The sequence below is a fragment of the Notolabrus celidotus genome, chromosome 19 (assembly GCF_009762535.1).
Source record: "Notolabrus celidotus isolate fNotCel1 chromosome 19, fNotCel1.pri, whole genome shotgun sequence".
NCBI lineage: Eukaryota > Metazoa > Chordata > Actinopteri > Labriformes > Labridae > Notolabrus > Notolabrus celidotus.
The window spans coordinates 10,643,651-10,660,524 of record NC_048290.1 but is presented as its reverse complement, the minus strand read 5'-3'; the positions used below and the strand labels follow the sequence as shown (position 1 = coordinate 10,660,524).

At 42.2% G+C, this 16,874-nt stretch overlaps 1 protein-coding gene across 17 annotated transcripts in view; it reads right to left on the bottom strand.

The window, feature by feature from the left end:
• Positions 1 to 3,652: 3,652 nt before the first annotated feature.
• Positions 3,653 to 16,874, bottom strand: part of prrc2b (proline-rich coiled-coil 2B) — a 26,242-nt gene continuing 13,020 nt past the window's right edge. Inside the window, exons 14-31 of one of the 17 annotated variants that reach the window (XM_034710062.1) lie at positions 15,227 to 15,434; positions 14,922 to 15,129; positions 12,600 to 14,633; positions 10,805 to 10,968; positions 10,511 to 10,626; positions 10,267 to 10,408; positions 10,043 to 10,119; positions 9,593 to 9,880; positions 9,326 to 9,427; positions 8,979 to 9,171; positions 8,791 to 8,888; positions 8,575 to 8,702; positions 8,212 to 8,452; positions 7,908 to 8,075; positions 7,709 to 7,827; positions 7,509 to 7,590; positions 6,918 to 7,127; positions 3,653 to 6,094 (exon numbers count right to left, since the gene is read on the bottom strand). In XM_034710062.1, the coding sequence (XP_034565953.1) occupies positions 5,927 to 6,094; positions 6,918 to 7,127; positions 7,509 to 7,590; positions 7,709 to 7,827; positions 7,908 to 8,075; positions 8,212 to 8,452; positions 8,575 to 8,702; positions 8,791 to 8,888; positions 8,979 to 9,171; positions 9,326 to 9,427; positions 9,593 to 9,880; positions 10,043 to 10,119; positions 10,267 to 10,408; positions 10,511 to 10,626; positions 10,805 to 10,968; positions 12,600 to 14,633; positions 14,922 to 15,129; positions 15,227 to 15,434 (4,746 nt within the window). In that variant the 3' untranslated portion in view covers positions 3,653 to 5,926. Of the gene's footprint in view, positions 6,095 to 6,893; positions 7,128 to 7,508; positions 7,591 to 7,708; positions 7,828 to 7,907; positions 8,076 to 8,211; positions 8,453 to 8,574; positions 8,703 to 8,790; positions 8,889 to 8,978; positions 9,172 to 9,325; positions 9,428 to 9,592; positions 9,881 to 10,042; positions 10,120 to 10,266; positions 10,409 to 10,510; positions 10,627 to 10,804; positions 10,969 to 12,599; positions 14,634 to 14,921; positions 15,130 to 15,226; positions 15,435 to 16,874 lie in introns of all 17 variants that reach the window. The other 16 variants (XM_034710064.1, XM_034710065.1, XM_034710063.1 and 13 more) reach the window with 16 other exon arrangements.

Here is a 16,874-nt window from a genome sequence, read left to right as displayed (position 1 = left end):
AAGATACAGAAAAAAGCATAAACAACATCAGTAATATAACTTTTAAAGGCTAAAGAAGATGTTCATCAGTGAACATGTTTCTATAAACGTACGTCTGTTTGTCCTTTGTCTATGATCATCAATCAATCAGACTTTATTTACAAAGCGCTTTTCATACAATGACATTGTAACACAAAGTGCTGTACATAACTTCAAAATAGAATAAATTAAGAAAAAGATCCCAATCCCAAACCCACCCTATAATCCTAAGGTAAAGAACACAATATGCAACAATAGTAATAAAAACAATAAAAATAAAATAAATAAATAAAATAAAAAAGAAGTTGCTGAACGAACTGAGGAAACGCTCTCATGATATCTTAATGAGGAAACATTGGAGGTAAAATAAGATGTTAAAACTCAAAACAGGAAATTAAAAATCACCAAAGTAAAATACATTTCTAAGATAATAAAAGACTAAAATATTAAACCATTAAAATAACTTAAGATGCTAGACTTAAAATAAATAAATAAGTACATAAGTAAATAAAGTAGAATAAAAGTGACTACATTTGAAACAGATAATAAATACATGAATAGAACTATTAAGAATCAACTTAGTTAAAAGCAAGACTAAAAAGGTAGGTCTTGAGTTTCCCTTTAAAAATATGTATTTATGATCATGACGTCCTCCTGCCTGCTTCACATTACAGATTCATTTTGTACAAGTTGTTTTGTTCTTGATAAATGGTGTCAATAAAGTTGATTCAAAGAAAACCATGTTTTTTATAAAAGTGTGATCATTTGTGGACTTTAAAAAAGTTATAGTTGAAGTAAACTGGCTCCAGGTAACATGGCTGACAGGTCAAACTCTATCTATAACAAGTTGGCCCCATGTAAAACATATGTTAACATGTTACTTTTGTTTGCAGGGGCTACAGACAGATATGTTTCACAATAAGCAACAAAACAAAAATGTGTTGAGCTCAACATATCACAGTACATTCTGTTCAATTTATTGCAGTCCTACAAACTCCTGGAACAACATAACTTAGCTGGAGCCTCTGTAGATTTATGATGTTGAACATCCTACAGGCCTGCAACAACAACAACACATCAATCAAGACCTCAGCGAGGCATCTCAGCCACGGGGAGGTAAAGTTGAAAACAACGGGGGAAATTACCTTTTATATCCCACGCAGAAGCTCAGGAATTACTTCCAGATAAATGTCAGTGATTCCTGCGGTAAGAAACGCTACTTCCTCACTCCACAGTCAGCGCGAGGAGACTTTTCCTCGTCCAGACAGGCTTCTTTTGTCCTGCAAAAATCTCTGGAATTTGATACAGCTGACGTCACGTGGTGAGCTTTTTACAGGTGCGTTATAACTGGAGTATTACGGTAATTTTGATTTATGGAATACTGTCCTAAGAATCACATTTTATTGGAATATCAATGGAGTGGATTTCAAAGTCAAGTTGTTAAAGTTAAATAGGTGTTTTTTTTAAGCTTTATAAAACTTTTTCAGTGCTTTGTTGTCCCCTTAAGATAAGATATGATATACTTTATTGGTCCCCCGTTGGGGGGAATTCTTTTGGTACAGCAGCTTACAACACGGGACAGGGGAATACAACAATGTACTAACATAGTTAAAAAATATATAATAACAATGATAATAGCAAAGACAAGATAAAATAGAATAGAATAAAATAGAATAAAATAAAACAAAATAGAATAAAATAAAATAAAATAAAATAAAATAAAATAAAATATGGCAACTATTACAGATATATACACTCTATGTACACTTCTATCTGATAAATAGATAAGTTGCAGATAAAAATTGCACCAGGTTATTTAAAAACAAACATAGTATGCAAAACAGTGCGATTCAGATGGATACAGTAGTTATTTGTGAATGTGCCAAGCCACATAGTAACTTCCATGTAGTGGAAAGAAAGATGAGAACAGCTGATTAACGGGACACAGTAGTGCTGGTGTTAAACTGATTGCAGATGGGATGAAGGACCTGCGGTAGCGCTCCGTCCTGCAGGGTGGGAGTCTCAGTCTGCTGCTGAAGGAGCTGCTCAGGGACCCCACAGTCTCATGCAGGGGGTGAGAGGGATTGTCCATGATGGATGTCAGCTTGGCTAACATCCTCCTTTCACTCACCTCCTGTATGGAGTCCAGAGGACAGCCCAGGACAGAACTGGCCCTCCTGACCAGTCTGTTTAGTCTTAACAGCCTTCTTGAAACTTGTTGCTGGCACCAAGCTTGAAGTGATTATATATCTGTCATAAAACAAAGAAAAAAGATAGTTGTTTCAGGGTTCCCATTCTTTTCCAGAGATCATTTTCCAGGACATTTTCATTGATGATCAAGCTGGTATGACAGTCTAAATTTGGTTCCTAATGTAGTTCCTAAATAGTCTAATATGTTCCTCTCAGTTGAAGTCCACATTGAATGACGTGCAGTCTATGGCTATCCATGAAATCATCTCTTACATGCTTAAAAATTATGGCAAATTGATTATAGAACAATGCAACCACAGATGTATAGCCCTTCACTTTATTAGTGCAACCAAGTAACAATGATGGGCAACTTTCATCTCAGCTTTCTCTTTTCACAAAAAATATAAAATGAGCTAAGTAAAAAACAAAAGAGCCTGCTAAGGAATCTGGAAGCTGCCTTACTGGAATAAATAAATAAATATATAATAATGATAATCAGAGGATCAGTGCATTGATTGACCTAAATAGAACTGAATGACAAAAATGGCCACAAATGTTGAATGGGGATGTGTTTTTTTAACTGTGTCAGGTCGCAAGCAGTTATGTTGGAATAATTTTCCAGGACAATCCGTGATTTTCCAGGACTTTTAACTTTTAATTATGAGCTGCTTGGATTTAAAGTATTTTTTCTTGATGCACTGAATGTATGGTTTATATATGGCCACAAAATGTATGGCTCAAATTACCCTTTGTGGAGACAAACTGGCACAAAACTTAATAAATAGTTGAGGCACAGTCAGAACCACTTCCTGGTTGGATGTCATGGTGCAGAGGATAGAAAGAGAAACAATATTTGCTCTAGCTCAAAGGTTTGAAGGCAAAGCCATGTGTGGAAAAATGGTGTCTCAATACGGGTCATACATTATGACAAAAATGGAGACAAACGCAATTTGGCAAAAACAAAATGAATAATTTATTTACAAAAGCATGAGTAACTTTAACTTGAGATGTTATGAGTAGTGTTGAGTGTATGTGTGAGTGCGTGTTAGAGAATAGTTGCGAAATGGAACAGAAGAAACCAAGCGTCAGAATGTGCACTCCATGCCAGGGAGAACCAGAGCCAGCCAGAGGGTCAGGGGGAAGATGAGGGGGTAGAAGATCCTCAGCCAAGGCATGCCCCCTGCACCACCAACACAGGCATGGTCGTCACAATATAAACCAAATATTTTTGTAAACTGGTGAGTTAAAGTTACAATAGGATTATTTTTTGCATTCCCTAAGTACCTAATGAATACATCTATGAGGCAGTGATAAGGAGTACAACTCTAATTTTCACTTCTGCAGGAGAACCTCTGAACCGGCATTTCTTGGGTACCTAAATCGAATGTTGGTCCTTTGGTGTAAAGTTGAACATTACTGAATGAAACAACAAAACACAGCACACTAAATGTGAACGGTGAGTGTATTTCAAGATATTGTGCTCAACACTGCCCCAAAAATGTCCCCCATAAATTAGTTGATGCATGATTTTAATATGACAAAGTGAGAATACAGAATCAAAAGTACATTTAAGAAATCACAACTGCTTTATTTCTTTTTCTTTCAATAAGCTCTTTTTTTTTTTTTTAACAAGGGAGAGTAATGACCAAATATCTGAAAGGATAAAGATCAGGTAGGATAAATAGAATGCTGGATCAGCTTTAGAAAGCACTGGTCCTCTGACAAAAAATGAAATATGCATCTTAAAAGTACAAAAAAAAAAGTCAGGGCAATATTTTGGTGCAAGTACAATGATGAGAAGCTTCAAGATCTTTTGCAGTAAGGGATAAGATGCAGAAAAAAAAAACACTCCAAGCCCGATAAAACCTATCAACAAGTGAAAGCAGTCCATTCTGAGAACACAGTGACCTTTTCAACATTAAATCCTTTATAGTGCCACAATATCTAAAATGAAATGTGGGTTTAAAGCCTCCCCTCGCTGACAAGGCTCGACTGTACAGTTAAGTATGCATATACATATATACCAGTGAAACACTGTCATAAAGAGAAATCGCAACATTTTGTAGTGTCATGGAGCTGTATGGTAAGCAGTAACATTTAACCAGTTATGACATTGGCATTGTGAGCTTCAAAACGAGTGTCCATTACAAAAAGAAAAATAATAAACCAAAGTAAATGAGAATTCCAACAGCTTCACATTTTCAAATAGAACAAACACTTTAAAAAGTCCTTCAGATTCCACTGGAACTGCAGTGCTCACAGAAAAAAAAAGCTCAAGCAAAGATCGGTTTTAATGCAGCAAGCAACGAGAAACGCCCCTCGGTTGTGATCGTAGTAACAGAAAGGTTATTTGGACCCTGATTGTGATTATAGTTAGGCTGCATTTATTGCTAGTGCCACCTCAGAGACCGGAATAATCAAATGGTGATGAGTCTGTTTCTTCAGGAATCCCCACAGTGCTGTTAGTGGGGACTTTAACGGAGTAGAGAGAAAAGTCTTTTAAGAGCCTTAGAAAGAAAAAAGCATAACACCCCAGACTGAGGGGCGTCGAAATCATTACTTACATCACATGTTCATCAACAGACAAATTGATTAATTACAACCCAAATAAAGCGATAAGAAAGCAAACATTTCAATCAGCTATTTGTAGGGGGCGGAGTCTTTTACAGCAACTGTGAACCAAGTCTCTCCCCTGTATATTTAACTTCACAATGAGCTCCAAAGAAAAAGTTGCCAGCTTGGTTTTTCTCATAATCCAGGCAGTCGATGGCAGCACAATGAAGGCTGAGTTCAGGTGCAGTCTTTGTGAAATGTTGCTGCCAGTTTACACGCGTTCAGCAGGTCACATGCACACACGCTGTATCAATGCCGGTGGAGTTTTTTTCGTGGAAGCAACGTGATTTAGGTAAAAATGTCCACTTTTTATGTTTCAATTTACATACAGAAGAGAGAGCGACAGAATGTAAAAGCAAAGAACAGAGTTTAAGAAAGGAGATCATGTCTACCAATCGGAGCCACAGTTCATGGGCTGGGGAGCATTCAAAGGGTGTTTTCACCGTGTTGACATGCAAAGATGTCCACAAATAAGGGGATTTTTTTTTCAGGGGTTAATAAAAGAAGTCCTTTACCAAGAGGAGAAGGGGTGATGACTTTGATATTTTATTTATCAGTAAAAATGCCAATGAAAAATGACAAAAAAGTGCCCTGCTGCATTTCAAATTTGTTTAAAAATGTGGAACAGACTTTTCTTCTCATAGTCCGTTGTATCAGGTGTCTGCCTGGTCTTAAGGGCTACAGTCCATAAACAGGGAGTAAATACAGTTTGGCAAAATGGTGTGAAAATGAACCATCTGTCTGAGTTGGCCACTTTCCTTTCCCCACCTCGAAGAGAAACACAAAGAACAGAAATAATGTTTTCCTCCTTACCAATCTCCCCTTCAAAGTGACTAATAATAAATTAAAGAGGACCTTGAAGAGACCTGCTTAAAAGACTGTGTCTATGTATATATTTATATATATTTATATATCTCTATACGTGGTGTGAAATAATAGTGTCCAGTTCTGACAGTTCAAGAGGAGTAACTCATTATGATGTCTGCTTGTTGTCCCCCCCTGTCCTGATGCCTTGGTATACGCTGCGTCTAAACAGACTCAGACGTGGGTCAGGGGGCTCTGTGTCGGCAGGCTGGGTGGTGATGAGGATTCTTAAGGTCCATTGTTATGCCTTGCCTTCCTCTACTTTGACAGCCTGGGGTTTGATGGCTCCAGTGCGTGCTGGTTTGGCTTGCCCTGTGGAGGGCAGGGGCTCCTGGAGTTTGCTGGTCATGCCCCCGGGTGGTGTCTTGATCTCATCCACTGCCTTGCGTACGTCTCGCAGGGTTTTGTTCTGCATGGAGGAAAGGAAGAGAGGAGCTTACACATAAAGCGGCACCTTGCAAAAGCATACATTGCATGCATGTACAGTTGTTTGGGTAGTCCAAAGCTGAAACTGAGCAATCAGGAAAAAGAAGGAGGTGCTTGACATACTTTATGACTCTCTTGGTTTCTGACAGTTTTAACAGCTACTTAGCTAATTCAAATCAATTTAATTTAGTCCTCCTACAGCGGCTTTGGCAGAAACTGTTTTTTTAATGTACTGATTCACTTGTAAAAAGTTATTGTAATGCAGGTAGGTGTTTTTTGCTTTCCAAAACACCAAACTGCTGCCTTATTTACCGTAAATACTATAATACTGCACCAATTACCCCACAAATTCTACTAAAATGATGATCTATTTTTTCTGTCTTACTTCTTTTTTTCCCTCATTTATTCTTTTTAACACATCTTCATCACTAGAAATTGATCAAACCAGCTTTAGAGAATCCAAAAACACAGGCAGTGATATAACTTATTTGCTAATATAGTGTAAAACTTAAGTTACTGTCACATGCATTAAATATTTTGTAAGCTACATTCATAGTGAGGAAACATTTTCATATTACAGAAGAGCTAGTCCATACACAAAATGTCATCAATGTTATCATTATTAGTATAGAATAATTAATCCCATTCAAGTCATTTAGCAGAGAATCTTATCAACACTTATGGGTTGAAACTAAGCTACACTTTAAATAACATGCACATAACACAAACACACAAGAAATACAAAGAGAGAAGAAGAAAGAAAATGGATAAAATCAAATTACCTATATTTACAGTGGGTGGCTCACCTTCATGCCATCCTCTGGCCCCTTAACAGGGGGCTCAGGGGCAGAGGGAGGGGTGGAGTGGGAAGGGTCGCGGCCGGGGTTGGGGTAAGGGGGGGAGCGGATGATAACAGGTTTGTTAACCTGCATGACGGGTCTCTGGATGGGGTTGGGGAAAGGGCCAGTGGTGGGGGGGCGCATGTGCATCACCATGCTGCCCTGAGCGGTAGGGACCTATTGGTCATGGTTGAGGGAGGGGGGGGAAGGGATGAATGAGGGGAGGGGGAATGAAAAGAGGTATAATTAGCATGTATTAAAACTTTAAAGGTGTTTGTACATTGTTTCAAATATGTGAGTTTGGTATCAGGTTTGTGTCTTCAATTAGATCCTGATAGAGCGTTAATACATTTAGCTTACCACGATATGTATTTCACCAACTATGTTCTATATTTTGATATATTAAAAAATAAACCCTAATACGGACATAAGATCACTTTACTAGTGCAGTTTTCATACTTAAGCAAAAAGTGAAAAACATCTTTCATTAGCCCAAGAATAAAAACCAACCCCATTTACCGTTACATAGAAAACATATTTCAATAAACAAATAAATACCTGCTGAGCAAAATGTGTCGGCAGAGGACCTACAGGCCCCCCAGGGCCAGAGGGCTTCCCACTTGGACTGGCAGACCCAGGCCTGATAAGAAGGGAAGGGAGAGAAGAGTACATTTCACAATCCATTTCCTATAATATGCATTTATGAAAGACTAAATCTCACTTGTTGAAGGTCTAAAGCAGTATAGTGCTACACTCACCTATAGGACCCCACAGGCATGCCTTGGGAATGACTGGGCTTGTCAGAGAACTGGAACCCTTTCATTTCCATCTGTGAGCCCTGAGAGAAGGGGGAGAAAATGGAGATCGGCAATGAAAGCTGCTTATTAATAGAAAGAAAGACGTAAAATCACACAAATATCTATTTGCTCTTAGTTTAAAATCAAATTGAAGTCTCACCTCTCGGCTGCCGGTCATGACAGCAGCCTGGGAGCCAGGCGGCAGCATCCTGCGGGGAGCTCCTACAGACAGGTTCTGGCCCTGCTGCAGCTGGATGGACTGCGGGAGGATGAGGTGTTGCTGAGCTGAGCCGTAGCGCAGCTGAGAGCCGGGCAGCGGCATGGTCACCTGGAGATAACAATGATGTTACTTTTCATGTCCAAACAGCGTTACAGCAGACTGACTGGGCTCTGAATGCTTCCAGAACAGCTGCTGGTATTAAATTAATGATTTGCACATTTCAAGGTTGAATCAACCTACTGACCTGAATGAGCTGCGAGTCCATCAGCTGGGAGGAACTCATCCCGGGCCCCTGGTTCATTTGGCTGTCGTAGACAAGCTGCTGGCTGCCGTTCATGGGCTGGTAGTGTGAGCCGGACTGTTGCTTGACCATGTCTGAGGGCTGCATGCCAGGGAAAGCAGAGTACGGCCCCTTCAGAGGGGCTCCACCAGACAGCACCATGGGGCTGGGCTGAGATAGGTTGGGGTGCATGTAGACCTGGGACCTGAAAGTAGAGAAAAGAAGCAGAATGAGGGACTGAAAAGTGGAGCCTCATACGATGAACACTTACAAAGAAAAGAAAATTAAGAAGCACACTGGAAATTCAATGTAAAGAATGAGGAGTACCTGAAGGGGGGAATAGAGCTGAACATCTCTTGTGACTGAGAGACAGGTAGACCTCCACGGAGCCCCAGCTGAGCCTGAGCCTGAAGAGATGTGTGTAAGGAGATGGGGATCTGCTGGGCTGCAGCCGCCTGATGCAAACATAAAGAAAACAATGACACTTCTGCTCACACACAACTGAGCCTGTCTGTATGTATGTATATGTGATTGTATCTCTACCTGTTGGTAAGTCTGCTGCTGAGTCATGGTGGGAGGAACGAGGCGTGGCTGGCTAGGAAAGACATGACCATCCAGATACAACGGAGGAATATGACTACCTGCAGAGGGGACAGGACACGACAGAGTTTAAATCATGTTTCTTCAAAGACTGAGTGCTTATCAAACAGATATGATAGAAAGCGGTTTACCTTGCATGGACATGGAAGGTGCAACAGAAGCAACGGGCATCTGAGGCATGGAAACTCCTCCAAATGAACTGTAGCTGACGCCACTGGATGAGCCGACACTGCAGGGAGGCTGAACCCCAGAGGCTCCACCGCCAGGAGAGCCCTGCTCAGGGAGGGACTGAGAGTTCTCCCAAGCTTTACGGGCTGATTCCATCTGAAGGAAACAGAACATTTTAAGTTTATATGCATATTTGAATCACACAAATTACCCATCAGTTTAGCACACTTAATTCGCTTTGTACAAGATAGGTTTACATGAAAAGACACTGGTTATTCTTTGCTTGCTTTAGGGTTGCACCCAAAAATACCTTGAGTGTGAGATCAGCACTGGGGAAAGAGATAGGGTTGAGGTTTATGCCTGGCTGCAGGTGATTGGATCGCAGCATGGGGATGCTCTGATTGAGGGCGGTCTGTTTAGGAAACAAAAATCAGATCACTCAGATTCAAATCAACATCAAAGCAACATTCACACACTTCTGAGTTAGCTCACTTTCTTCATTCTATTCCGGATTTTAGTGGTAAAAGTCACACCACTTTGAATTGTAAGACTCTGAAGTACAGATATGGTCACTCACATTGGTGGTTAGTGCATCCTGAAGCTTGTTGACAGGATTGGACACGGGCACCGGGGTGGAGCCGGGTGGCAGGCTGAAATCAGAGTCTTTGGCACTGACTCCAAATTCGATGGGCGGCACAGGCAGCACAGAGTCCCCGTGGAGGTCCACACCATTGACCGGTGTGATGGGCCCACCTTCCAGACGATCGACGCCTTCGGAGCCTTTACGGTGCTTTAGGGAGCGCTCATTTCCGATGGGTCCCGGCTTGTGCTGCTCTTTAGTGTGCTCGGGGCCGGCATCAGAGTCCTGGTAAAGATGGAGAAAGCAACAACGTGTCAGTGTTTGTCAAACGACCCAGGCTATTGCTGTTTATTCAACACTTGTAAATAAGGAGTGAGAGAAGGAAATGCAGAATTCAATATGTTCAATATGCAATTGAGGTTTAGATGAGCAGCTACATCGTCCTACCTCAGAGTTTGGTTCACTTCCAGTGTAGGAGACCTGTTTAGTCCATGAATCTCCTCCTGAAGACTGAACTGAAAGAGCTGAAAAAGATGAAAAATATCATGAGTACACCCTTCAAGAAATACAATCAAAGAAGGTAATAATAAAATATGCTTCTGAAAATGTCTCAAATCACTATAATGTGACTTGCTTTATAGGGAGAACAAAAGCACGGGCCTGTCTATTACCTGAGCTGTTTGTCTCCCAGATTTCTGTTCCCAGGTTGTTGGAGGTAAGCGCCTCCTCAGGTTGCTCCAGGCTCATGCTGCCTTGCTTTTTGGCAAAGCGTGGTGGTATCTTGGATGTGATAGTCCTGTTCTTCACCGGCACCTGGTGTAGAACGCAGGATACATTTATACAAACTGAGCACTTTTTGTTTAACCTCAGCGTGATCACTTTGCGAGCATCAGGACTGAGCATATGGTCACTTACTGCGGCTACTTGTTCCTTCCTCCTTCTCTCATCTTCCTGCGGGCGCCTTTGCTTTTTGGACAGGGCATCCTGGAATCCATCTGGAGTCGAAACTGGTCCCCCAATGTCTCCCTCGACTACAAAACAAGCATGTGATCAATGGGAAATACTCACTAATTGGGTAACATAGAAAAAATCTGTATTGATTATGTTAGTCTATTTTTAGATGGGGACATGTTTGCATACAGAAAGGCTTTTTAAATTTCTATCAACATGGAGAAAAGCAAAAAGATCATTCTGAACGGCTGGACTCACGTGGGTAGCTGCTGATCTCATACTGGGACAGAGGTTCAACCATGTCGGTCTTGACAGGTCCTTGCTTCAGCTCTTTGTCTAGTTTCTTCCCAGAGGGCTCACTGGATTCCCTCTCATCCGGCTGTTCTATGCTGTAGACTTGGCCTGACTCATCAGGACCTCTGCTTAAAATGGGAGAGGCATGGTTAGAGAAGGGGACTCTGAGTACTGATACAAGATCATCGAAAACACATGTTCCAGTTTATCAACTAAGTGTCATCAAGGCCGCCCCTTGGCAAACTAGAATAAATATTACTTTTAAATCAGACATGTGATTGCAGAAAAATACCCCCCATCCCAAAATATATTTTATAATTGTATGTAGGTATGTATATAATTTTGTTCTAAGACTTTTAGCGTAAAATTGAAGTTAATTTTAAATGTGCATTTGGCCTCTGTTCACACCATTCTAATACATTTATGAACCCCTGTATCAGCAACATTTCAACACTGCAGAACTTCTACATGTATGTTACATACTCGTAGTCCATGTAGAGTTAATATTCTACATGACTGGATTTATTTTTGTGTGCCTGATTTGTTAAAACTAAAAATGTGATCAAATTAGAAAACTTCAATATAATTCTGGATGGGGTTCATGTCTGAGGAAAATAATGTCCATGCGATGTAGAAATTATCTCTTGATGTTTTAATCAAGTAGATTATGATTTTTAACTCAGTGTTGAGAGAGAGAGAGAGAGAGAGAGAGAGAGAGAGAGAGAGAGAGAGAGAGAGAGAGAGAGAGAGAGAGAGAGAGAGAGAGAGAGAGAGACTACACTGCAGCTGATCAATTTGACCAACTTGCACAGAATAAGTGACTATGTTCCAAATTTGAATAAAGTTCTGAACCCAGGTGACATCAAAGTTGTTTACACCTCTTGTTACCAAAAACAAGAGGAATAAAGCGCTACTCCAATTTCCCTGGCAATTTGATTCACCACATCACCACATCATGTCTCCACAGGGCGGTGATGAATGAGGATAACACAGACAGAAATTAACTGACAGAAAAAGAAGTTTACAAGGGCATAATGCCAGAAGAAGATAGTGGATTGATGGAAAGCGATATAAGGAAGTTAATTGATGTACTAGCTGTCCATTTCTTTATGTTGAGACAAAAAGAAAGATGCATTGAAGTCTGCAGAGAAAGTTTTATATACTTGCGATAGGCGGACTTCAAAGTCCAAGCAAGGGTGGCATAGTTTGATCATTTGTTAACTAAAGGCGCACCACAAATGAACACAAAGAGTTAAGGCAGCTCACTGCTGTTCATTTAGAATCAACAGGCTGAGTTGACCACAAACATGAGAATGAGAGGTACAGTTCCACATTCAAGCATGTATGCTCTGAGATCCTCCTTTTATCACTGAATAGCTTCTTTTAAAATGTATAGAGTTTCTTTCTGTTGTTGATTTAAAAAAAAATATGTTTCCCTTTATTAGATAGGCTGAAGAAAGACAGGAACTGTGGGGAGCAGAGAGTGGGGGAAGACCATAGATGGTATAAAATATGGACATAGTATCTGTGATGTCACCCATCTGTTTCTGAAGCGCTGTTTTGAGACTGGTCGAGTGGTCTCTGCTCTCTGTATCTGCATTTGCGCTCGATTCCAGCCTCGACCATGTCCTCCCCCACTCTCTATTCCCCACATGCCCTGGCTCTCTTCAGCTGTCCCATCCATTAAGAGGCAAAAATGCCCAAAAAGTATAACTTTAAAAAGCATATTATAGCCTACAGGTGTTTTGTTTAAGCTCACCTTGTACAACTCCCTCCGTTCTGCCAGCTGTCGCTCCTGTTGGAGGAGTTTGGTGGCTCAGGTGTGCGCACCATCTTGCCCGTCTCCAACATTGAAGGCTCTCCTTTCCTGTTCTGCCGCTCCACCAGTGGCCTCTGGCTGGAGAAGCTTCTCTTACAAAGCTCCCTCTTCTCACCAGAGCCTGGCTCACTGTGACCGGAGTCAGAGGGAATATCACCGTGACCCTGCGGTGCGGGGCCTCCACTTCCTCCTCGCTTCTCTCTCCAGTCACCAAAGTCACTGTTCTCAGATCCCGTCTCCCATTCCTCCGCCTGACCATGTTGGTTGGGTCGTCCGCCAGTGTAGTGGCCGCTGGGCCAGCTTTCCTCACCGCTGCCTTTGGGGCGAGTTGGCCAAGGGTTTGCGAAGTCTCCATTAACGTACTCTTCGCTTGTCCACTGGTTTGAGCCGGGCTCGCGCTCTTGGCGTAGTCGGCGGAATCGTGGAGGTTTGTCTTGACGGGGTGGACGCCGTCTTCTTAACATCTGCCTGTCGGGGTTGTCGTTGTCAAAGTAGTATTCTCCTTCCCTCTCCTCTGTGCCGTTTTCCATGAATGAGCCGGTGAATTTGGGGGCATACTTTAGAGCCTCGCGCTCAACAGGGGGTCTGCGGGAGTATGTAGTCTCGGCTCCAGGGCCGTAACCGTTTTCTTGCATGGAGCCACCACTGCCACTAAACTGGGGTCCACGGCCCCTCCAGCTAGACATCTCTCTGGATCCTCCAAAGCCTCGGTTGTAACCTCCAGTAGTGTTCAGTCTGGGAGGTAGCATGCGGCCTCCAAAGCTCCTGCTGGACTTTGTCTTATCTCGGGGATCTTGGGCCGCCTGGTCGTCTGTGTACACCTTGTTGGACCTCCAAGATTCTCTGTCAGCTTTACGGGCTTCTCCAGAATCTGTGTAACCTTCTCCATTCTCAGATCCCTTCTGGCGTCGCCTCTTGGGCAGTTCTTCATACTCAGAGGCTTCACTCAAAGTCTCGCTGACATTTCTCCTTCTTGGCTTGCCCCTCTGGAACTCTTCCGCCTTGACGAGGTCCCTGGGGGTTGCTCGGCCTCTGCCTGCGCGCTGAGCTTCACTCCTGTTGTTGTTGTTGTTATAAGCTCCTCTGAGATTGTCTCCACCTCGGCCACCGCGGGTTCCACCTCTAGAGTTGAACTCCCTGAAGCCTCGGCTTCGGCCTCTGCCTGTTCCCCTGACTGAACCAAAGGCCTGCTCTTCATCTATGAAGATCCAGTTATTGCGCCGTGGTGCGTGGGCCTCCCGGCTCTCCTGACTCTCTCTGGGTGACTGGCTCTTGTTGCATTCCCAGGTGCTCTCTTTGGGGGAGTCGTCGCTGTGGGTGCTCAGGGGCCTCTCTGTCTTGGTAGGAGCTGGTGACTGACGCTGCCTTTCTTCCGGCTGTTTCTCAACAACGGGTGAGGCCGAGCGTCTGTTGCTCGCTGGCTGGTTATCTTTCTTTAGGTCGTAAACATTAGTAAGGATTTCTTTTTCCAGGCGGTACGGGACAGTCTTCTCCTCAGGCTCAGGTTTAGGCTTCTCATTCTCTTTGTCTTCCACTTTAAGAGCTTTGAGAACTGGTTTCTTGATGGGTCCAGTTCTGCGAATCAATGTGCGTCCGCTGGTCTCAGACGGCTGGCTGACACTACTACTGGAACTGGAACTTGCTTCGGACCACTGGCCTTGAGCACTGCTGAGTCTTTCATCTTGTTTCTGTCCCCCGTCTCTTTTCCAGTTGTCTTTTGAGCCTTCCAAGATCTCATCGTGGGATTCGGGGCCATCTTTCAGGTGCTTGTCTCTAGAGTCTTGTTTTGGGTAATCACCATCTGCGTGATTCTGGGAGAGGTTTTGAGCAGTGGTGAGTAAGCCTTGGTCAGGGTGTCTGTGCTCTCTTTCAGAGCCTCGACTCTGGTAACCATGGTGGGGGAGATCGTCTTGAGTCAAGCACTCGTTGCCCCGGTCTTCGTAGGAGTCCTGTTGAGAGCCGGCCAGATCACTTCTGTGGATGAGAGGATGGAAAAAAAGATGAAGAAAAGAAAAGACAGAAGAAGGGCCAGGGTCACCTGGCAGGGTTTTACAAGAGAACTGATTTGAAATGGGCTGGATATGTTTGACTGCCAGAACTTGTGATGGATACAAGTCTTGTAGGTAAAACAAAAGACTCACTTATGGTCTTGGTGTTATGCTTGACTAATTCAAAAAATTAAATTCTACAGAGAGAATTCAGAAACAGGTTAAGTCCCTGTTGTATTGACATAATCTAGTATTTTATGAGCTGATAACTGACCTGTCATCCAGCTGGCCACTATCTGAGCTCTCATGCTGTCTCTGGTAAGGGGGAGTGAAGCTACGTAATGGGTAGCCATCTTGGTTCCACATAGGGTAAGGCTCAGTGGAAGGGGTTCGTCTCTCCTGGTGCACGTTGGGATGACATCCCTCATCTGAACCAGGACTGTTCAAGTGGTCTTGATGCATCATGGGTTTCATCATTCCTGCTGAAAACAGTTGGTGTTCAAGTTTTAGTGTTTACAACAAACCTCAGGAAGCAGTGTGATTTTTAGATGAGGAGGTACACGCTCGTGTTCTGCTCACCTGAAGAGTGGACAGCACCAGGGTAGTAGTCCACAGGAGATCTTCCCTGGGTCATGCGAGGATCCATGAATGGTGGCATCATCATCCAGCGGGGATCAAACCCAAGGACGTGTGGTGGATAGTAGCCCCTCTGGCTGTGGCTTGAGCCAGATGAGGGAGGGTGGCCCGACTGCTGCTGCCAGTGCTGCATTTTGTATGCTTGTTCCTGAAGAATGGATACAACAAATTCACTTAAAAGGAAAATCCACAGGGCTTATTCAATGTAAAGCTGACTTTATAAGTTCAGCTGAAGTTAGTACAGGATGACCTCGTCAACGGAGTCAGGTGGTGATCCCTGAGGGCAACAGTCTTTTAGTATAAATGTCTTCTTAGTTTCTACCGTTACATTTTCCATGAAAGTATGTGAGAAAGAAAATCAGAACCTAATCTTTAATTTCACACTGAACACAGAAGATGTTAATGTTGCTCTCACCATGGAATCAATAACTCAAATCATACACAAAAATAAGGATCAACAGGAAGAAGAAAAGTCTGATGTGAGCTTCTATGTTTCACACATCAGGTCAGGATAGGTCATGATTTTTTTTCAAGTTTTTAACAGTGCCTGGTTGTAATGCAGTACTATCGCTAGACGGTGGTTGTGGCAAACCTGACAGCTATTTGCTAGTCAAATCAAATAGCAAAAGAAGAAGACGACAATTGGGACAGTTATTGGAAATACAGGTGAAGCACTATCAGAATAGACCCCAGAGACTACCTGCTAGCATTCTAGCTTGAAACGTACATCCCTACTAGGCATGAGTCGTGATTTCTGAATATTCAAAATACTCGTTCTATGATAAAAAAAAATTTGAATTCTTCGTGTGACTATTATCTCATCTTTAAAATGTATTTTTTCTTTTGTGTTTACTAACACCTGGTTTTAATGTGGCACAGCCGTCAGACAGTGCTTGTAGGGGATCTGAAAGATGTTTGTTTTTTTGCTATTAAATAACAAGACTTGCATGATTATATAACAACATTCCAGGTAGCATAAAATGGTAGTGCCAGTTAAAAGTAAAACAGATTCAGAACTGGAGAAAAAGCAGGGAATTCTGCAGTGCCAAATAGTTCTTGAAGAATTCTATGTTAAAGTAAATAAAGTAAAACTTAGGTGAGGTGCAAACTTTGCGTGGTAATATCTAGATCATTATAATTATATATGTACTTACCTAGCATATCTACTAGGGATGGGCATTTCAAGCCAAAATACTATTCGATAATCATTGGCATCTATTCGACAATTATTTGAATGATCACTGATAGAATAAATACATAAAAAGAAGTTGCAGTAACACATGATCGTATCAAAATGAGTCAATGTACCTAAGTAGCTCAATAGGATTTATGCATTAAATTAGTGACTAACACAAAGTTTTTCCTGCTGTAATAAAGACACAAGCCTTTGTACACTCAGTTTGTTTAAGGTGAAGTGAAATGTGAAAACTTTGTTCTAGTTCTGCAGAGAATAAACCAGGGATAATCCAATCAAAGGTAAAACGTTTAAACCCATTCACATGGAAACCTGCTGTACATGTTTACGTCTTGATTGCTGTAACCTTAAAAACTCCCTTCTCACAAAGCAGCAACTGATCGAAGACTTGTTAGC